Genomic DNA, 23952 nt, shown 5'->3' on the forward strand with positions numbered 1-23952 from the left:
GTTCTAACCAACAGAGAAAATAAAGAACTCACCTTTGAAAAGGTTGGAGCATTGGGAGGAACAATAGCTTAACACCTAGCTGCTACAACATATTGTATTACAAAAAAACTCTCAAGAGGATGTATTCTGCAGTAAAGTTGAAACCGAGACCCCTTGTGCAAAGTTTAATTGCAGTTCCATTATGTACGTCTTACATTCAAACATATTTGTTTGGCATGGCAACAATTCCAAATTACTTTGGTTTAACTGCACTTCACAACACAAATAAAAATCCTGAAAAGAAAACATTCAACTTTCATTTTGTTTTTTTTTCTTAGAAGAATTACAAGCATTTAACGAGTCAAAGACTAAACAAGTAGACTCATGAGTTAAGGAGCATCAGTTGGTGTCAGTGCAAAGATTTTGTATTTTCCTTTATTAGAAAAGATGAAAGGAATTTGCGTGGATGTCATTTATCTGGAAGAAATATGGATTAGAATAAATGTGACAATAATACAAATGTGACTGGCATGAAATGTTAACTTATACACCACTTTAATTCTCATTCTGGCACCCCTCCAATAACAGTGCTCAGTGAGTCAGATGATAAATTGTTTTTCAACAATGGACTGTGAACAAAGTGTGTGGGATAAGACTTTTACGTTAGTGCACATTAAACACAAGCCAAATTTATGTAGATGTATATTAATCCGTGCAAGGCAATACCTCAAATTGTTGAGGTTAAAAAGCTCTTCTCAACAGAGATAATTGTTCCAAAGTCTCTAATGTTAATGGAAACATATATGGTGACAATCTGTTTAAGGGTTCAGAAATTAATGGACGGTTAAGTAATGACATACAGCACAGCAAGGTCGAAATAAAACTTGCACAAGGCTGCAACAACAGTATTAACCTTTTTTTAAAAAGCACACTGGATATGTGGCACAATAAAATAATAACGGAAATGAGGAAAGAAGGAACTGACCAGCATCGGAATATCAATTTCCTCTTACTACTGATTACTTTTATGATAAATAATACTGTGGCACTGTACGCTTATACAAAACAATTCTTTTGGGAGCTCATCAAATATTTACCTTCAGCATTAATCCTTTATTGTCAAAATATTTTCACCTCCTTTACTTTTCTTAAATTAAACAGATATAGCTACAAGTGATAGGAGCTTTCAATTCCCTCTTTTGCCAGCAATTCTGTTAATTTTATCAAGTTTCCCAAATCGCTTTTTTTACAAGTTCTGATATAGAAGATTCTTTGGATATTTTAGCTCCTGTTGTGCAGATAGATCCAATAGTTCCTTACTTGATCATGCGTCTAATTATTTCTTAAACAGTTACAGGGTATTTACCTCACTGATCATCCCAGCCTGTGTGCCAGTTTGTGAGAAAACTTCTTCCCACAACAGTCCTCAATTTTACTTTTCCTAAGCAGAACCATGAAATGCAGAAATGAGAGAGAAATGGCTAGAGAGATAGTACTAGGAATGAGGTTTCTTTAGGTTTCTAAGAGTAGCCAGCATGGTATTAGTACTTTAGCCATATGGATGATAAATTGTTGCAATTTTGATACTGTTAGGTTTGTGCCCTTTTGACCTATCTACACTGAGTGGTTTAATATGAATTAATTTTCTGAATTCATGCTCTCCAACCTGTTTCCTACTGTACATCTACATTTATATTTCAGGCCACATTCAGTTGCTTCTATTTCATGTTTTGCACCTGAAAAATCTGCAAGTCTGTCCACAAACATCAGTGATGAGCACTTTCAGAAATTGACAATCCTTAATGACCACGGTTGAAGTGCTCTTCTCGAATATTTCTTCTCACACATCACAATCAGTCAATTATAAAAAATGCATCAGCGCAGGCAGTGAGTCAGAGAGATCTACAGCAAAGAAAAAGGCCCATTGTGTCTACACCGATTAAAACAACCATCTATTTTAATCCCATTTCCCAGCACTTGGCCCATAGCCTTGTATGCCTTGGCGTGCTTGCATATCTAAATACATCTTAAATGTTAGGAGGGCTCCTGCTTCCACCAACCTTACAGGCAGCGAGTTCCAGATTCCCACCACCCTCTGGGTGAAAAGAATGTTCCTAACATCTCCTCTAAACCATTTGCCACTTACCTTAAATCTGTACCCACTGGTTATTGATCACTTGATAAAGGGGAGAAGTCTCTTCTTGTCTAATCTATCCATGCCTCTCCATTTTATACATATCAATCATGTCCCCTCCTAATCTCCTTTGCTCTGAGAAAAATAACTTCAGCCTGTCCGATCTCTCTTCATAACTGAAACTCTCCAGCCCAGGCAACATACGAGTAAATCTCTTCAACCTTTCCAGTGCTAGCACATCCTTCCTGTAATGTGGATTCCAAAACTGCACACAATACTCTAGCTGTGGCCTAACCAAGTTTGGATTCAGTTCCAGCAAAATGTTCCTGCTCTTTAATTCTATGCCTCAGCTAATAATGGTAAGTATACTAAATGCCTTTTTAAACGCTTTATCTACTTGTCCCGCTACCTTGAGGAACCAGAGTGCATACTGGTGTTCCTCGGTGTTTCCCAGGGTCCTACCATTCAATTTGTATTCCCCTGCCTCGCTTGTCCTGCCCAAGTGAATTATATGTGGACCAAATTCTATTTGCCACTGATCGGCCCAAATCGCCAGCTGCCTATATCCTCCTTTAATCTCAGGAAATCCTTCTCACTATTTACAACCCCAATTTTTGTATCATCTGTGAACTTACTGAACAACCCTCCTGCAGTCAAATCTAATTTACTTATATAAACCATAAACAGCAAGAGCCCACACTGACACTTAATAAGGGAAACTGTGATGTCATTTGATGACAGTTGGCTGTGGCGGATTAGGAAATGTTATTGAAAGGAATAACAGTGGAAAGGCAATGGCAAATATTCAAAGAGCGAATGGGTGAACTACAAAAATTACTTATTTCTGTCTGGCAATAACACAGAGAACAGTAGCTAAACCATTACTTATGAGGGACTTTGGAGACAGTATTAGATGCAAAAAAGATGCATACAAATTGGCAATAAAAAAAAAGACCCAAGTATTGTGAACAGTTTAGAAATTAACAAAGGAGAACCAAGGCATTGAATAAGGAGTATAAAAGTAAGCTTGCAGAAAAGAAAAGGTGACTGCAAAAGTTTCTATAGCTATGTGGAAAGAAAATAATTAGTGAAAACTAATGTAGGTCCCTCACAATCAAAAAGGGAAGAATTTATAATGGGGAACAAAGAAACTGCTAGCAAACTATATTTGTGCTTCATTTCTGTCTTCACAAAGGAGGACATGAAAAATGTACCAGAAATAACGGGGAGCAAGGGGTTAGTGGGAGGGAGGAAAAGAAACACATCTGTATTAGAAGAGAAATAGTCATGAAGAAATTGATGAGATTGAAGGCTGATAAAACACCAGAGCCTGGTAATCCTGTGGTCCTCGAAATACTGAATGCATTAGTAGTCATCTTCCAAGATCCTTTAGATTCTGGAACATTGCACAAGTTGGAGGATAGCGAATGAGACTGTGATTTAAAAATAGGAGGTAGAGACAGAATGCAGAATTATTGCTGTTTGTGATATTTACAAATGACTTGGATGAAAATGAAAATGGGTGGATTAGTAAGATTGCAGACGATACAAAGATCAGTGGAGTTGTGAATAGTGTAGAAGCTTGTCAAGTGCTACAATGGGATACAGATCAATTGCAGATATGGACGGAGAAATGGCAGATAGACTTTAATCTGACTAAGCACAAGATGCTGCACTTTGGGAGATCGAATGTTAAGGAAAAGTATATAGTTAATGGCAGGACCCTGAACAGCATTGATATACAGAGGGAACTTGAGGTTCAGGTCCACAGATCCCTGAAAGTGGTCATGCAAGTAGATAGGGTGGTAAAGGCAGCCTGTGGCATGCTCGCCTTTAATAGTGAGGGAACTGAGTGCAAGAATCAGGGTGTCATGTTGCAGCTTTATAAGACTTTGGTTGGGCCACACAATATTTCATTCAATTCTGGTTGTCACATCACAGGAAAGATGTAGAGGCTTTGGAGAGGGTACAGAACAGGATTACCAAGATGCTGTCTGGATTAAAGGGTTGAGCTATAAGGAGAAATTAGAAAGCCTCAGGTTGTTTTTTCTAGACTGGCAGAAGCTGAGGGGAGACTTGATAGAAATCTATAAAATTATGAGATGCATAGATAGTGTTGATGGTCAGAATCTTATTCTCAGAGTTGAAACGTCTAAAACCAGCAGGCGTGCATTTAATGTGAAAAGGAGATGTGAGGGGCAGGTTTTTTTTTTTACACAGAGAATGATAGAAGCCTGGAACATGATGGCAGGGGTGGATACGATAGGGGCATTTAAGAGACTTTTAGATAAGCACATGAATACGCAATGATTGAAGGGATATGGAGTAAGAGCAGACAGAAGGGATAAGTTTAATTTGGCATCATTTTCAGCACAACATTGTGGACCAAAGGCCCCATTCCTGTGCTGTACAGTCTACGTTGTGTTCTATAGACTAGTGGGTCTGATATCGGTAGTGGGGAAAATATTAAGTCCATTAATGAGGATTTTTATAGCAAAATACTTGGAAAACACTGGTACACAGTCAGAATAGATTTGCAAATGGGAAATCAGGCTTGACAAATCCAATGGAAGTATTTGAGGATGTAACTTGTACAGTTGATTAGCGAGCCAGTGAATGTGGTTTATTTAGACTTTCCAAAGACTGTCCAAGTCTCACGCAAAAGATTAGATTAGATTAGATTACATTAGATTAGATTAGATTACAGTGTGGAAACAGGCCCTTCGGCCCAACAAGTCCACACCGACACGCCAAAGCGCAACCCACCCATACCCCTACATTTACCCCTTACCTAACACTATGGGTAACTTAGCATGGCCAATTCACCTGACCTGCACATCTTTGGACTGTGGGAGGAAACCGGAGCACCCGGAGGAAACCCACGCAGACACGGGGAGAACGTGCAAACTCCACACAGTCAGTCGCCTGAGGCGGGAATTGAACCCGGGTCTCCGGCGCTGTGAGGCAGCAGTGCTAGCCACTGTGCCACCCTCGGTGAGGATAGATGAGTTGATTAGGATTGTAATCACTAGAGTTAAGAATGGGGGTGGGTGGGGTCTCATAGAAACCTATAAAATTTGAACACGACTGGACAGGTCAGATGCAGAGGAAGGGTGTTCCTAATGGTGGAGGAGTCCAGAACCAGGGGAATTAGTTTACGCATAAGGGATAAACTTTTTAGGACTGAGATAAGGAGAAATCTTTCACCCAGAGAGTGGCAAGTCTGTGGAATTCACTACCACAAAAAGTGGCTGAGGCCAAAACATTGTGCAATTTCAAGGAGGCACGTATATGTGGCTGAACAGTCAAGAGATATGGGGGTGGGGGGAGAAAAGAAGGGCAAGATTTGGGTATCGAGTTCGCTGATCAGCCATGATCAAAATGAATGGTGGAGCAGACTTGTGGGTTTAAATGGCCTACTCTTGCTCCTATCTTCTATGTTTCTATGACCGTTGTTGGATGCCACTGGACACAGACTTCCAGTCAGAAAAATACCCCTGAACTGTCACCCTCCACTTTCTGCCTCTCAGCCAATTGTTGATCCCTATTTGCCAAATTTCCTTGGATCCAATGAGCAATCCCTCATGCAAGGCCTCAGCAAAAGCCTTCATATAATCATTGAATCCCATGGTAAAGTCCAAGTAGACTACATCAAAAACACTATATTCACCCACAGACTGGCCACCTCTCTGAAAAATTCAATCAGGTTTTCAGACATGATCTCCCCCTTAAAAAAACCATGCTGACTGTTTTTGATTAATCCCTGCCTTTCCAAATGCAGATTAATTCGGTCCTTCAGAATTGCTTCCAATAGTTTCCCCAACAGTGAGGTTTGACAGACAGGCCTGTATCGCCTGGTTTATACTTCGCTCCTTTCATGAATGACGGTACCACATTGACTGTCCTCTAGCATCTCTGTGGCCAGAGAGGGATTGAAAATTTTGCAAGCCACCCTTGCTGTTTCCCCCCTTGCCTCACTTAAACGGAAATACATTTCATTGGCCCTAGAGATTTATCTACTTTAAATCTTGCCAGTCCAGATGAGACGGTATCAATTCCAACCTCATCTGGGTGCAAATACTGGAATATTTTGATTCCTTATTATAATATTGTCCTTTGGTTACAACATGTTACATCCATGGTATAACAGTACAAAACAGAAGTAAGATAATGTGGATGTAAGTTTGCTCACTTAGCTGGAAGGTTCAATTTCAGACGTTTTGTCACCATATTAGGTAATATCATCAGTGAGCCTCCGGTGATGCATTGGTGGTATGGTTTGCTTTGTGGTATGGTGGTATGTGTTTAGGTTTCCTTGGCTTGGTGATGTAAATTCCTGTGGTGATGTTGTTTCCTGTTCTATTTCTCAGGGGTTTGTGTGTCATGCTTCTAGGAATTCTCACACATGTCTCTGTTTGGCTGGTCCTAGGATGGATGTGTTATTCCAGTCGAAGTGGTGTCCTTCCTCATCTGTATGTAAAGATAGTAGCGAGTGGGGGTCATGTTCTTTTGTGGCTAGATGATGTTCATGTATCCTGGTGGCTAGTTTTCTGCCTGGTTGTCCAGTGTAGTGTTTGTTACATTTCTTGCTAGGTATTTTCTAAATGACATTAAGCAAACCTAATATCATTTACAAAATACCTTGCAAAAACTGTAACAAATAGTACACTGGACAAACAAGCAGAAAACTAACCACCAGGATACATGAGCATCATCTAGCCACAAAAAAACATGATCCACTCTCGCTACTATCTTTACATACAGATGAGGAAGGACACCACTTCGACTGGGACAACACATTCATCCTCGGACCAGCTAAACAGAGACATGCGCGAGAATTCCTAGAAGCATGGCATCCCAATTGGAACTCTATCAACAAACACATTGACTTGGATCCCATTTACTAGCCCCTGAGAAAAAAAACAGGAAATGATATCACCAACACAAGGAAACCTAAACACAAATAAAAAGTGGGCTATACCACCAGTGCTTCACCGGAGGCTCACTGATGATGTTAACTAGTATGGTCATGAAACATCTGAAAATGAACCTTCCAGTTTTGTGAGCAAACTTACATCCAGAACCTCAACCTGAGCTACTAATCTTCTCAAAGCTCGTTAAGATACTGTGAATTGCATTCATGAATGAGCTTTACTCAGTGGTCTAGGTTGAGAGAATTCTGGTGATTGTTGCCAGCAGATATCTGACTGACATCGTGTTTGGAAGAATGAAGCATACACCAGGTATAACCCTTGGTGCGGGGAAAACTACTTCTTGATTTGCCAAAAAATGACAAGTAGAGATTATTCTTGGGTTGGCCTCAGTTCAGAATGTATGCACTATCATTGGACAATACAACTTTAGTTGTGTTCTGGTTTATCATGACGACTTGTTTTTATGCAGGTGAGGAGGCGTGAGTAAGTAGGGTGATGGACAGTGGGGAAAGAGAAGTGCCTCCATCTGCCACCTCAATGAGACCTGCCTGAATGCAACCAATGAAATGCAAGAAACTACTCACGGTTAAAGTCAGGGGTTCACAATAAAGGCACCTAATGAGCATTATGTCAGATCTGACTTCCATCTGGATCACGGTTGAGTGAATGAAAGCTACAATTATCATTTTCGCTTGTGACAAAATAGAAGAAGTTCTCCTCACACAGAAGATAGAACAGCAGAGAACAGGAATAGTCCATTTGGGCCCCAATAGCTGTGATAACCATGACGGCATTCTAATTCCATCTATGTGCTCATGGTTGGTAGGTGCACATTCCCTGCAGATGCAGGTATTTGTCTAAATACCCCTTAAATAGTGCTACTGTATCTGCTTCTACCACCTCACTAGCAGCAGATTGCAGGCAACTACCACCCTCTATGGCTTGCCCATTTCCTTTAAAGCTTTACCCCTCTCACCTTAAACCTAATATTTGACATTTCCACCCTGGGGGAAAACACTCTGACTATCAACCCTATCCATAATTTTATATACTTTCAGTATACTTCGCCCCTCAGTCTCTGATGCTCTAACAAAAACAATCCAACTTTGTCTAACCTCTCTTTTATAGGTAATAAACTCCAATATAAGCAATACCCTGGTAAATCTCTTTTGTACCATCTCCAATGCTTCCACATCCTTCATATTGTGTAACAACCAGAACTATAGACAATACTCCAAATGTGACCTGATAGTGTCATAAGGGGCAATACTGTAAACTTTGCACTGTATTCTTGTACCTCTGTACTTGAATACACATAACAATAAACTTAATTCTAAATTCTAACTAAAGTTTTATACAGCTGCAATATGACTTGCTATACTCAATGCCTCAATTGATGAAGCCAAGCATGCTGCATGCCTTCTTTACATCTTATCCACGTGTTGCCATTTTCATGGCTTATGTACTTGCACCCCAAGATCCCACGATATGTCAATGCTCCTAAAGTTTCTGCCATTTACCCTATACTCTCCTCTTGCATTTGACTTCCTAAAACGCATCACGACTAAACTTCATCTACTATTCCTCTGACCAACTTCCCACTGATCATTATCCTGCTGTATCATTTGATAAACTTTCTCCCTATCCACAATTCTACCAATTTTCACTGTCTGCAAACTTAGTAATCAGACCATCACATTTTCATCCAAATTATTTAAATAGTATAAACGAACAGAGGTCCCAACACTGATCCTTATGGAATACCACTGGTCATAGATCTTCAGTCAGAAAAACAGCTCCCCACAACTACTCTATGACCAAGCCAATTTTGTAACCAACTTACCAATTCACCACAGATTCTCATGTGGATTCCCAACTCTTTGAACCAGTCTACCATGAGGTAATTTGTCAACTGCTTGAGTGAAGTCCACAACATCCAGTGTCCTACTTTCATCAATTAGTTTCCTCAAAAATCTCTATTAAATTTGTGAGACAAGACCTCCCGCACATAAAGCCATGCTGACAATCTCGAATAAGTCCATTCTTTTCCAAATGCAGGTATGTCCTGTTCCTAAAAATCTTCTCCAATAATTTACCTATCACTGATCTAAGGGTCACCGGCTGAATAATGTCCTGGATTATTCTTGTTGCCCATCTAAAACAAACAGACAACTCTGGCTATTCCCAAGATTTCTGGGACCTCCCTGTGACTACAGAGGATCTGAACAGCTTCCTCCCTTACTTCTCTCAGTATCCTGGTCTCGAGCCCAATAGGCTCTGGGGACTTTTCGATTTTATATTTTTCAAGACATCCAACACCTCATCCTCTTAATACTAACATGCCCTAAAATATCAACATACCCTTCCCTAATCTTACCATCATTCACGTCCTTCTCCTTCCTGAGTATAGTTGTCAAGTACACATTAAAAACCTCACCGATTTTCTCCGATTCCAAACAAAAGTTCTCTCTTTTGTCCTCCAGTGTACCTACCCTTTCCCTGATATATGTATAAAATGCTTTTAATTGTACTGGACCCTTTTAGCCATCCTAATTCCTGTGTAAATTATTTTCTGCTACTGTTATGTTTTTCAAGGGCCTTGTCTGATTTCAATTTCTTAGACTTTACATATGGTTCATTTTTCTTTTGAACTTCCAATATCCGTTACCCGGGGTTCCCGAATCTTGCCAGCTTTATCTTTCATCTTCACAGGAACATGCTGGTCAATGCACTTCTCTTCTCCATGGATACTCAGCTAAACACTGATCTTCTATTTAAAATACTCCAAGTTTAAAGCCTAGTATATGGTGAGTTGTTCCCAATTATAGACAGTCAGGGCTGGATAAATTATCCAGAGACATGAGTTTAAATCTTCACAAAATGAGAGAATGTACTTATTACAAATTAAATAAACCTGAAATAAAAACATAATCTCAGGAATCAACCACTGGATTGTGGTAAAAACCCAACTAGTTCTCTAGTGTCTTTTGGGGAACAGAATCTGCCATTCTTACCCAATCTGGCTCACATGTGACATCAGAGATATAATAATGTTGCTAACTCCTAACTAATTGTTGAAATGGACTAGCAAGCCACTGTTGTCAAGTTAATTTCAACTATAAACTCGACCAAGCAATTCTCTGCCATGGATCCAAAACAGACCATTTGAGGAGCACTAATTACAGCATTCAGAAATTAGTTGCCTTAAAACAATGTAAATGAAAGAGATGTAGCTTCATAAAAGGAAGGACAAGTGTATCTGTGCCAGAAAAGAATACAATAATTACTGCATTTATGATATAAAAATAAGTAGTATCAGTCTTTCAATCCTTCAAACCTGCTCCACAACCATGGCAGATCTGATTGGGATTTCAACTTCACATTCCCACTTACCTCCCAAAATCTTTCACTGCCTTGTCAATCAAGAACCTATCTAACTCTGCCTTGTAAATATTCATGACCTGGCCTCCACTGCACTCAGAGAAAAGTTCTAAAGACTCTCAACCCTCAAAGAAAATGAGTTCTCATTTCAGACTTAAATGGGAGGCCCTTAATTTTAGACAGTGCATCCTAGATTCCTCACCAAAGGGAAGCACGCTCTCAGAATCTACTCTGTCAAATCCACTCAGAATCTTCTAAGACTCAGTAAGATCACCTCGTTTCTCTCAACTCAAATCAATACAGGACCAACCTATCCAACTTTTCTTCACAGGGTAATCTCTTCATCCTGCTTCCCCCACTTCACCCAGTCAACCACACATATTAGTCAACTGAACCTTTTTTAAATATGCTTCAAATACACTTATATCTTTTCTTAATAAAGTGGATCAAAACCGCACATAGCACTCCAAGAGTGTTACCCGTGTCTTATATAACTGTTTAAAAAAAAGTCACACACCAGGTTACAGTCCTAGTAGCTACCTGATGAATCTTTGAACCTGCTAATAATCTTTGCAGAAGTATACATTTTCAATTAAATAATATCTTTAACTTCTTTAGTTACCCACGGTGACATACTACCTTTGGAGTCTTTCTTTCTCACGTCAATGCATCTTTACTGAATATTGCAAAATAATTTTGCCACTGCATCTCGACTGACCCACCCATAAGCTAGCCAAACAGTTCATTTTACCAAGGTGTGTTTTAATACTGTCATTTAAGTTTTAAACAAGAGTATTTGATCCACTTGTATAAAAACTACATCATTTTAAATTGAAACATAAACGGAAAATGATAGTTTAGATGCTCAGAGAATAAAACCTTTTTAAAAATTACATCTCAAAGGAAAAGCCGTCCTGAGCAGTCATTTTTTTAAAAAACCTGGATTTGATACTTTTGTGAGAACACTGGCACCAGGTGTTGTTGGGTTGAAGCAAAAGGAAGAACCAACATCTTTTGAACTGGTTTCAAGTGGCATCTTAACATAGAACTGAAAGCAGTGACAGCAATTGGACTCAGACCTTCAGAAGCTCACCAATGAGCCAGGTCTTTCACTCTCCCTGGAAGAAACAATATTCAAAAACACTGCAAAGAAAGAAAACTTCTACTCGAGCTAACAAGAGCCCAACTGACAGGCTACCAAATTGAGGATCATTGCAATTGACAACGTGATATCATTGCCAAAAATTTAAAAAGTGAAAGGTTGATCCACAGACTTTGTCTCATTTGTCCTGTCCATATAATTTGTGAATTAATCTGTACACATTTGGATTTAAATGGAGTATAGCTCAAGTTTGCACTTTAGTAATAAATAATCCTTTCAACATATGCTGGAGAAACAGGTTATCAATAAATCAATTATTCTTCTTGTTAATTGAGGAAACCTTGAGAGAGTTTCTTTTACATTAGAAGTGGTTGCAGACAGATATTACCTACTTGTGATTAAGTTGTTCATGGCTAATACTTGAAATGACTCATGGAATAATGGAGTTTGATTTTGAGTGCACAGTTCCAATCGGAGTTAGGACGTATTCATTGTTACTGAGGGCTGTCTTCACTATGAGGTAACTAATAGAGGCCTATCCCAGTGTACATTACAGATCTATAACAATAGCTCTCTGGTTGATTCTAGAACACACTACTGACCAAGAGACTGTCTTAAAAACAGTCCACCAACTCACAATCTAAGCATACTTTGCTAATCATCTTTGTGAAGGCTATACGTAGATTAACATCCATGACTGTTGTCGTACCTTTTGCACAAGTTCCAAATATTTCTCCCTGTATACCTATGTTACAGTGTGGCTGTAACCATTCATACAAGTGACTTCTCACCTTGGCGATTGCTCATCTTACCCAAACCGATTCTACATCTTGAGTTTCTGAACTAGGGTCATCTCTTTTTATTATATCAATGTCATCCTGAATTAACAGAGGTAATCCTTCACCTTTTGCTAGCTTCTTGCCCTTCCTAACTGTACATTTGAATATTCAGGTGTCACCTCTGCAATGGCTACCTATGCCTATTTGAGTTTTCAATTAATTAATTTTGTTGAAAATACTGTGCAACTCAGACACAGAGCCTTTTGTTCTGTCTTTTTAATATTTTTGTAACCTCTTATACCCTACACACTCTTAGGTTTCTATATTCATTTGAGAGCATTTATCTACCTCCTGCAACTCATCCTGTTTTGACTGAAACATAGTTAATTCATAGCACTTTCAAAGGAATATTTCTTCACACAAGGATGCATTTCAGTCATGTGAAGCAGTACATAATTTGTGTTAAAACACTGTTAAATAGCTATTTAGCAAAAAAAAAAGTTCAATTTCAAGCTCACAGAAATAAGTCAAATGAGCCCAATCTCAAGCTCTCTGACTTTGGATCTCTTGTCTCATACCCTTTATGAGACATGAGTCCAATGAAAGGCAACACACAATTTGCCCACCTAAAACAAGACAGTATTCCAATCACACTTCCAATACTTTCCCACTGATAAAACCAACATTTAGATATTTTGAAGCTGGCATCCCCTACATATTCCAGTGAAGCAGAAATTCTTGAACTTTGCCAACAATTTTCCCATAAACTGGAAACTGCAAACTCTACATTTTAAGCACATTTTTCTCCCCACACATTTTCGGTGGTTTGGCTATCTGGAGAAAACACAACACTTACACTATTCTGTGAAGATGCACCACTGTGCTTGTATTCCAAGATGTCTAGACAAATATTAATTTATTAAATATTTAATATATTCATGCAATAAAACAAACGTAATCAGTTTTTACATGTTATTCCATTCTGCAGTGTAACAGTTTAATATATTTGCCAAGGCAAGACGTGGTTTTATTAATGTTTTCATTACTGCAAAACATATTTTACAAAATGGATACTGAAAATACATTACTAGTGGAGAGAAATGCAATAATAATTATCTTGATTATTATCTGGACTGTCATACTTATCATTTAAAGGCAGTTTCAGCATCTTCAAAGTTTACCCCAGTTTTTAGCAAGTTTAACCAACTGAGTAGCTGACTTAACAGGCTTCGTGAAAGCTCAAGTCATGCTGCGTACTGGTAAAATGGAAGCTGGTGGTACTGTATTAAGTATGTACATGAGCAAAGAAAACCATTGTGCCCATGTGGTCAATGTGCATGTTGGTAGGGAGATTATAGTTAGTGCACAACTCATTCAGGAAGCACACAAACCGTCAATGACACTGAGCAATTCCTGCCGTGGTTTGGAAAATTTGTAAATGACAAGATAACTAACTAACCTCACTCATAGTGAATGGACTACTTGAGATTCTCTGTTGTGGCGCAGATATATTGGGGGAGGCAATGGTCTAGTGGTATTGGTGCTAAACATCCAGGTAATGTCTCGGGGGGGGACACAGCTTCGAACCGCATCATTGCAGAATTTTAAAAAAATCTGGAATGAAAGATCTCCTTCCATCTGTGAAACCCATTGTCAATTGTCATCAAAACCTGATTCATTCATTTTATTCAGGGAAGGAAACTGCAATCCTTTCGTGGTCTACCTAGGTGTGACACCAGACCCACAGTAATTTAAATGGTTTTCAATTGCTCTCTGAAAAGGCCTTAGCAAGCCACTAAGTTGTCAACCTCTACAAAGTCTGAAGAAAGGAATGACAGACAACATGGCATTGAGGTCAGAGTATTGAGTACAGGAGTTGGGAGGTCATGTTGCAGCTGTACAGGACATTTCTTAGGCCACTGTTGGAATATTCCATGCAATTCTGGTCTCCTTCCTATCGGAAAGATGTTGTGAAACTTGAAAGGGTTCAGAAAAGATTTACAAGGATGTTGCCAGGGTTGGAGGATTTGAGCTATAGGCAGAGGCTGAACAGGCTGGGGCTGTTTTCTCTGGAGCCGTCGGAGGCTGAGGGGTGACCTTACAGAGGTTTACAAAATCATGAGGAGCATGGATAGGATAAATAGACAAAGTCTTTTCCCTGGGGTTGGGGAGTCCAGAACTAGACGGTATAGGTTTAGGGTGAGAGGGGAAAGATATAAAAGAGACCTACAGGACAACTTTCTCACACAGAGGGTGGTACTTGTATGGAATGAGCTGCCAGAGGAAGTGGTGGAGGCTAGCACAATTGCAACATTTGAAGGGCATTTGGATGGGTATATGAATAGGAAGGGTTTGGAGGGATATGGGCCGGGTCCTGGCAGGTGGGACTAAATTGGATTGGGATATCTGGTCGGCATGGATGGGTTGGACCAAAGGGTCTGTTTCCATGCTATACATCTCTATGACTCCAGCACCAAAACAACAGTGGTAAATAGAGTACTGTCAACCCTGCACACCCTCCCTACCACCATCTGGGAGCTCGTGCCAAAATTGGGAGAGTTGTCTCTCAGACTGGTCAGGCAATGACCTGACAAAGTCATACCCATGAAATCAAAGCTTACACACAACGTCCCTGACAACCTCATCTTCCGCCTCGGAACACTTCAACCCCAGGGCATCAATGTGGATTTCAACAGTTTCCTCATTTCCCCTTCCCCCACCTCATCCTAGTTTCTAACCTCCAGTAACTCGACCTGTCCGGACTTGTCCGACCTGCCTATCTCCTTTTCCACCTATCCACTCCACCCTCTCTTCCCTGACCTATCACCTTCATCTCCTTCCCCACCTACCTATTGTACTCTATGCTACTCTCTCCCCACCCCCACCCTCCTCTAGCTTATCTCTCCATGCTTCAGGCTCTCTGCCTTTATTCCTGATGAAGGGCTTTTGCCCGAAACGTCGATTTTGCCTGTCCTCGGATGCTGCCTGAATTGCTGTGCTCTTCCAGCACCACTAATCCAGAATCTGGTTTCCAGCATCTGCAGTCATTGTTTTTACCTCAACAACAAAAATTATACTGTTAATCTGCATGTTGTTAGAGGGATATGCAAACCAAACAGAGATGGCAGCACAGTGGTATATACAGTACTGAATTGCCCTAAGAGTCCTTAACATCAACACCCAACCCCAGAAAGTCTCATGGCATGAGAAACAGGAGCAAGGAAGAGCTTCAATGTCTATGCCCAACAGTTTCACAACTATAGCAGGAAGATCAGAATTGAACACAGTATTCCAAATATGGCCTAACTAAAGTCCTGTACAGCCACACCATGTCTTCCCAATTCTTATACTCAGTCAAATGAAGGCAAGTGTATCAAAAGCCATCTCCTCTACCTTGTCTACCTTCAAGCAACAATGAACCTTGTATTGCACAGGCCACGAGCCCAGAAACAATCCAGCAGTAGTCCTGGTTACGTAGTCCAGATTTTGCCATAACCCATGCCAAACTGCTCCAGTATAGTTACAACAATGGAATCTATTCAGTAGTCGCCCATCAACCCTACCAGTCCACTCTCAATCATCAGTAAAGTGATGGAAGGTGTCATCAACAGTGCTATCAAGCAGCACTTTGAGCAATGACTTTCTGTCAATCTGTCGATCAGTGTGGATTTTAGTCAGGGCCTCTCATCGCCAGACCACAATACAGCCTTGGTTCAAACATGGACAAAATATTCAAATTCTCTGGTGAGGTGTGATTGGCCTTGACATTGAGGTTACATTTGCACTTGTGGCATCAAGGTGGCCTAGTAGAACTGGAATCAGGGGAAAAGCTTTATGTTGGTTGATGTTATATTTGGCACAAAGGAAAACAGTTCGGGCTGTTCGAGGTCAGTCATCTTAGCTCCAGAACAACTTTGCAGGAGTTCCAGAGGAGTGCCTTGGGTCCAACTATAGTCAGTTGCTTCAGTGACTTTGCTTCCATTTTAAGGTCAAAAGTGGTGATGTTCTATGATGATTACAGAATATTCAGCACCATTCACAGAGATATCTTCATATATTGAAGAAGACCATGTACAAATGTAGCAAGACCTGAGCAATATCCAGATTTGGGTGGATAAGTGGCAAGTTACACTCATGGAAATTAAGTGCTAGGCAGTGACCACATTGAACAAAGGAGAATCTAAAGATTGCCCCTCGACATTCAACACATTATAATAATTGAATCCCCACTATTAGCATCCCTGGGGTTAACGCTGACCAGAAACTGGAATGGGCTGGCCATATAAAGGTCTTGTCAGAGGCATAGAATCCTGCGGAGAATAACCCACCTCTTGACTCCTCAAAGTGATGGATCACTCTCCACTGGCCCAAATGAATGCAGCTCCAAGAAGCTTGATACCATCCAGGATAAAGCATCCCACTTGGTTGGCGCTACATCCATAAACATCTACTCCCTCCACCAGTATCCACAAGATGCACTGAAAAAGAAATTCACTTCTTGGACAGCACCTTTTGAATCCATGACAACTATTATCAGGAAGGACAAGAACAGCAGATACATGGGAACACCGCTAACTGCAAGTTCCCCTCCAAGCCACTCACCATCCTGACTTGGAAATATTTTACCATTCTTTAAGTGCCACTGGGTTAAAATCCTTGAACTCTCTTCCTCACAGCATTGAGGGTGTATCTAAATCAAAGATATTGAGTCAGGAAGGCAGCTCACTACCACCACCACTCAAAGGCACCTAGAGTTGGGCAGTAAATGCTGGCACAGGGAGCAACGTCCATATCCCATGAACAAATAAAAATATTCAGCACCTTCAAACTCTCATCTTGCATGGGGTGACGATGGCAGACCAGTAATGTCACAAGATAAGGAATCGAGAAGTCCATAACAATTTTACAGGAGTGAAGATAATTTGCTGCAATTATGCAGACTTTTGGTGAGACCACAACTGGAATATTATGCTTAGTTCTGATGTCTTTAAGTAAGGATATACTTGCGTTAGTGTGTGCAACAAAGGTTTACTTGACTGGATCTCAGGATGGCGGAAAGGCAGATGCAGGAAAGATATTTCCCTGGATGGTGGTTCTAGAATTCATTGCTCAGTCTCAGAATGATAATCAATAGATTTCAAGATATTCAAGATATCAAGGGGTACGGCAATAGTGTGGAAAATTGCGTTGATGAGCTAAATTGCCTACTCATGCTCCTATTTTCAATGCAGCTAATGCTCTGAGAACACAGGTTCAAATCCAACTATAGCAGATAATGGAATTTATATTCAATTAACAAATATGAAATCAAAAGCTACACTCAGTAATCATCAATCATTACAATAACTCATCTGGTTTACCAATGTCCTTTCGGGTAGGAAATCTGACATGCTCAACTGGTCTGGCCTACATGTGATTTCCAATCTACAGCAATGCAATTAAGTTCAAGTAGCCTCTAAAATGGCATAGCATATCTCTGAGTACATCAAACCGCTATGAATTCTAAAAGGAATAGTGTAGATGTACCTACAGCATAGGGGTCTGAAGTATTTCAAGAAATCTCACAACCACCTTTCCAATGGCATTTCGGGATGGCAATGCCAAATATTCCCTTTAATTTTTATGCTGTGTTTTAAGACAGACTCACGACATGCAAGCAAGCACTTTAAAGAGAAGGCTGCTTGCATAAAGAGACTTGGTAGATCCCAGACTGCAAAGGAGAAATATGTGGTCTTTCCAGGCCATTGTACCCTGAAGAGTTTGAAAATCATCCCAAGTTGAAACAAAGAATGATAAGGAAAAATAACATACAAGGCTTTTGATCTGTGAACATGAAGTATATAGTGGGTCTTTATTATCCACTGCCATCAGTCAATGCAAAGGAGGCATCACCAATGCTGCTTCCCAACTATGTGGTTGCACAGAAACAAGGCATCTGCCAAGTAAAGGACAAAACAAGCTGTGTATAGCGACATTCTGCTTAAGATAAACCCATGCACAGATGTGCACCAACTTTAATGCGACCAGACTGTACAGCAAGCCTGCTACATACAGCAAATGAAAATTAAGAGTGAACACTAGACATCACCCACCAAACTTTTATCAATACAGCTTTATGTGCAGGATGCCAGAGGGTCAGGGAACATCCAAGAGAGATCACGAGCACTCAACACATAGAAATGGAGACATATGCAAGGAGCAAACAGTCTTTCTTTCTGTAGTGGTAATGATTTAACTGTTTTCACAGTCAATTGTGCAAGCAATTAAATCACCAGCAGCTCTAATTCTACTCCTGTCAGAGAATGTAATTCGGTGTCCTCAGAAAACAAGAACTCTACACTTTGTTGCCACTTGGACAAGTTATAACATAGAAAGGAGAATCAAAGATTCTGTGATCTGCATGGACAAATATTTTGAACTGTGGTAGGGAAAAAAGCAGTGAGACAAACTGCACATCAGCCTGACAGACATGGAAATCAGCTCTTGATCTCCAATACTCTGTGCCATGACAAACTGCATCCACAGTAAAACAGGAATTGAGAGACAAGAGTAGTTCAAGGTCCTACCTAGATTACCTTCAACCACTGTAACAATTCATGTTGCAAAGACACTGGAGTTGTTGACAAGTCACAACCATCAACCTCAATAAATTAGACCCACACTTGCAACAATTCAGACTTGAGGTGAGAAAAATACTTGTGGGTGACAACTTTGGCAATCATCAGATCTAAGTCAGCCATTTCCCTCAAAGAAGCTATGCTAATAGCCGCATATTTTGATGGAATTTTCTTGAGTCTCTTTTATTTGATTATTACATTTTCTTTGGCATTGTTATTGTATTGGCATTGTAATTCATCTGTCCTGCATCACTCCCCATCACAGCCTTATAATTTGTTCTTTTCCCCACCATCCTCTTGCCCATAGCATTTTCCAGCTCTGACAAAACTCTGCTTCTCTCCATTAACTATAATAGACCTGCTGAATATTCAGAATAAAGGAACAGGAAAAGTTACTCAGTCCATCAAGATAGCTCCACCTTTCAGTAAAATCACAGCTCAGGATCTAATTCAATAATACTTTTCTACACTTCCTTCATATCCCATGATGACATTAGTGTCTATCAATTTCTGTGTCTAGATTAGAGTGGTGCAGGAAAAGCACAGAAGGGCAGGCAGCCTCCGAGGAGCAGGCAAATTGACGTTTAGGGCAAAAGCTCTTCATCAGGACTGAAGGCAGGGAGCCTCCAGGGATAAATGGGAGGGGTGGGGAGAAGGTAGCAAAGAGTACAACAGGTGGATGGGGTGGGGATGAAGATCATAGATCAGAGAGGAGGGTGGAGGGGAAGGTAGCAAAGAGAACAATGGGTGGGTGGGGATGAAGGTGGTAGGTCAGAGAGGAGGGTGGAGCGGTTAGGTAGGAAGGAAGATTGGCAGGTAGGCAGGTGACCCATCTGACCATTCACCTATTGTTCTCTTTGCTACCTTCTCCCCATCCCCCCACCTCCCTCCCATTTATCTCTCCACCCTGGAGGCTTCCTGCCTTCAGTCCCGATGAAGGGCTTTTGCCAGAAACGTCGCTTTTCCTGCTCCTCGGATGTTGCCTGACCTGCTGTGTTTTTCCAGCACCATTCTAATCTAGACTCTGATTTCCAGCATCTGCAGTCCTTGTTTTCCTGAAGAAGGGCTTATGCCCGAAACGTCGATTCTCCTGTTCCCTGGATGCTGCCTGACCTGCTGCGCTTTTCCAGCAACACATTTTCAGTCCTTGTTTTAACCAAGGAAAACACCTAATCTACATCCATTCTGTCAAGCCTTGCAAGAATTCTGTAAGTTTTCATGAGGTCACTATTTTTCTTAACTCTAAGGAGTACAGACCTAGTCTCCTCAACCTTTCCTCCATGGAAAATCTTGCAATCCCAGTGATCAATTTGGTGAACCTCTGTTGCACACCCTTAACTTCCTGTATTTTCTCATTTGTTCCTTGTACAAAAACACTACTTTTTGCTCAAATCATAAGCTACAGAATCATTGCCATAATCAGAAGCAAGCTTTCTCCTTTTATTTATACCACTACTCGGATACAGCAAGATAGGGGGATTTTAAGTTGAAATTAGATCAGGACTTACTACTAATAATGCTAATGTTTCAAAGTGCACAGTGAAAGAAATGACAACCTCAGCTCAAGATACTGGTCTCATAATCAGCCTGTATAAGGCAGCTCTTCACTGTGTGCAAAATTACATTAAAAGAGAAAACTTCCTATGAACTCAGAGTTTCCAACTGATTCAGTGACCTCTGGTGAGAATAAAATTTGCTGAACTCCAAAAAGTAGCTGCATTAACACATCTACAGACACAGAATAAACTATTAGACCTTTTCTTAAAAAGGCTCCTTGTTTTTGGCAGGTGGCTTGCCAAAATATAATTAAGAGTGTGCAGTCTGCAAATGGCTTTTATTAGTGACATTTTCCTCGTTTCCTGGAGCACAGCTCTTTTTTTTTATTCCCCCTCAAATCTGTCTGTTTACCTTGCAGCAGCTGCCAACATGGAAACTTAATATTCTGAGGCAACACCATGAACTGGCAAACTGACTCATCAAAAGAAACCATTACAAATTTCTCACTGTGCCAAAGCAAACAAGGCAAAAGATCTCTGTTTAAAATCATGCACTATGTTATTCTCCTGCTACGGCTTCACGGCCCTGATGGAAATGATTATTAGCAGGTACCTAACATCTCGACAATTTCCAATACACAAGACTGTGATTTTACAGGTTATAATGACAAGACCGAATAAATAAGGAATCATTTTGTCTGCTGTACATCCACAAGATAGTTGACACACTATTACAACAGATGTTGCCCAACTGCAGATCAGAAAGAATACAAAGACATAATCCATCTTCATATAATTCCTGGCCGATAACATGCATTTCATGCCACTTTTGAAGTACTATGTCTTACTTGACAGTTGGTTTGATCTCTACATCTTTTCGCATCTATTCAATCAGTCTACACTCCACAAATCCGACAGGTAAGCAAGCTGATCCAAGAATGCAAAGCACAATCACTTCCTGACCCTCTCCAATGATTAGACACAAATGATGACTAAAAAATGAACTGTTCACTTGCAAACAACATGACTGCCCTCTTTCTCGAACCCAAACTCACCCAAGTAAGCTGAATTTTAATTACTTGAAAGAGATAACAACATGAACACAAATTACGCAAACAGTATATGAATCAGCAATCATGTATTATTGCAATCTCAAGGACTGAGAAGGGAGAAACAAACCCTTATTTCTGTTATAGAGTAAGATTCTTTATATTTTCCAGCAGTTTTAACCCAACAACGTGAACATGTGAGGGTAGAAGAAGGGAATCCTGACTTCCAAGGTGTTCTGGTTAGGAACAGACTTTGTGCCATGTGTTAAAAACACATGAGGAATCAAATGTATTTCAATTTTTTTTTGAGTAATTGTATTGTGAATAAAGTTCTTTTGATCATAAAATTAATCTTGCCCTATGCCCTTATCCCAGCTACAACTGTATAAATCTTCATTAATGTCACTGAATACTATTATGAGTGGTCAGGAGCTTCATTAATAGCTCTCACTTTCAACATCAATTGACCAAACAAAATCACAAAAATGTTAATGAAGGCTGAATCTAACCTCAAATTATTTAATTATTCCAGTCTTGTAGAAACAAACATTAGTTGAACAGAATAGGTAACAATTAACAGAGGTGTTTTTCATTTCCATTAACCATTTATTCAGCGGCTGACATTGGCTGGTAACCATATTGGGACCCTTTGAATCAAAATGCACTGAAAACATTTTTACTTACTGTGTTTGTTGCATCTTCCTGCAAAATTGCATCATACATCCTGTTGGCTTCTTCATACCTTGTGGAAGAACAAAGCATGCGATAGTTGACTTTTATATGATCAAGTGCTTAAGGGCAACAAATGTTCTTTCATTATCAAATGACAGGCTCCTGTCATGTATCAATACATGAAAATGCATGAGATGACAAATGTGCAACACCATTCCTTTCATTTGCCAATTGTCTGCTTTAAAGCGTTGAAAACCAATAATAGCACTATTAAATAGTAAATGATATGGTAGGACAAGGCATGCAAACATATTTTGAAAATGATCTGTACACCTTCAATATGCCTTTCATAATTTCTACTCTTATCTTCCTGGAGCAAAATAAACACGTTCTCACATACCTTTCGAGGGATTCAAATCGCATCCCAGTCAATCGCTTCACTCGGTGGCTGCCTGGAAATTGTTTACGTAGTTCGTGCAGACACAGCTATGGATGGAGTAACATTAGTGTAAGTTTTATATGCCTCTCACTCACACTTTCATTCTACTTACAACATACTGATAGTCAACCAACAAGTATTGCAGAATCTATTTGCATTAATACCTTGAAAACTTGGATAAAATCACCCTATAACCACGTCAATTCAAATCACTTTGTAATAATTTCATGGCACAATGTAACTAGGTTTGAAAATGGAAACACAACATTCCAAAAACACAGATTTTCATTTCACAAATAAAGCCAGTAAGTTTGCTTTGTGAACAAAGTACAACAATGCTTGGCAATTTCTTTCAAATAAGCAAAATGCATAAATTTCTAATTTGTGCAGCTGCATGGATGAAGTCTTGACACTTAAATGTCCCATACATGCACATATATCATGTACGTGAATGAAGTTGCAAGATTACACTATGCTTTTCCATTCATTACTTACAGTATAATGATATAATATATCACTGGTTTATAAAAATGTGATGGTAAAGTGCTGCACTTAAAACCAACGGTGTGAAATCCAACTGAGAGTTTCTGGTCAAAGTTAAGCCAGCATATTCCCTTACCTAGTTCCTCTACCATTAATCCAGTGCAGGCTGCAAGTATTTCCTAATTTTGAAAACCTTCTTGGGAGACTCAACATGGTTCTAGCAATATGTCAATGCTATATTAACATATGAACATTAGACAGGCCGCTTTGTTTCTGAACAAATGTACAAACATCTTGAGATTCGTATTGAATCCCACAGTTGTAAATGATCTGCTGACCATGTCAGAGCTGTTAAAATTGCTACTGAAATAAATTACACCAAATCAGTTCAAACCAAAAGTTGATTAACCTGAAATGTTAACAATTTCCTTCTACATAAATGCTATCAAGACCTGATGAATATTGACAATTTGTGATTTTATTCCAGATTTTCAATACCTGCAGTATTTTGCTTTTGCAGGAGATATTTTCCATTTGTTCAGGCATTTCAGCTGCACCAGGGCATTGAGATTAACAGATTTTTAAAGTCTAAAAGGGACACAAAATCAGCTTGTGAAAATTAACATCAATCTATGTAAAGTACTGAAAACATTGACAAGGACCAGACAGAGAAAATGTCAAATGGGCAAGAGCCTTGAAACTTTTAACTTCAATTTGTGATTGTTACCTATCAGAGTTGGAAAGTGCCTGCAGCCTTTTTAGGCTGTTTTGCCATTTCAGTAGACCATGTCGCATTTACTGATGTTAGTCCCACAGCCCTAGAGACTCCTATCTTACAAAGGTATACTCCATAAATTTTCAGAAATCCTTTCATGAGTTCCCACATT

General features: G+C 39.8%; 1 protein-coding gene across 1 annotated transcript in view; it reads right to left on the minus strand.

Moving 5' to 3' along the window:
• The window catches only part of emc2 (ER membrane protein complex subunit 2), a 115498-nt gene that overhangs the window by 44422 nt on the left and 47124 nt on the right, over positions 1-23952 (minus strand). The window contains exons 4-5 of the mRNA XM_043688741.1: positions 22544-22629; positions 22156-22213 (exon numbers count right to left, since the gene is read on the minus strand). Coding sequence (XP_043544676.1) covers positions 22156-22213; positions 22544-22629 — 144 coding nt within the window. The remainder of the gene's footprint in view (positions 1-22155; positions 22214-22543; positions 22630-23952) is intronic.

The sequence above is a fragment of the Chiloscyllium plagiosum genome, chromosome 4 (assembly GCF_004010195.1).
Source record: "Chiloscyllium plagiosum isolate BGI_BamShark_2017 chromosome 4, ASM401019v2, whole genome shotgun sequence".
NCBI classification, from domain to species: Eukaryota; Metazoa; Chordata; class Chondrichthyes; order Orectolobiformes; family Hemiscylliidae; genus Chiloscyllium; species Chiloscyllium plagiosum.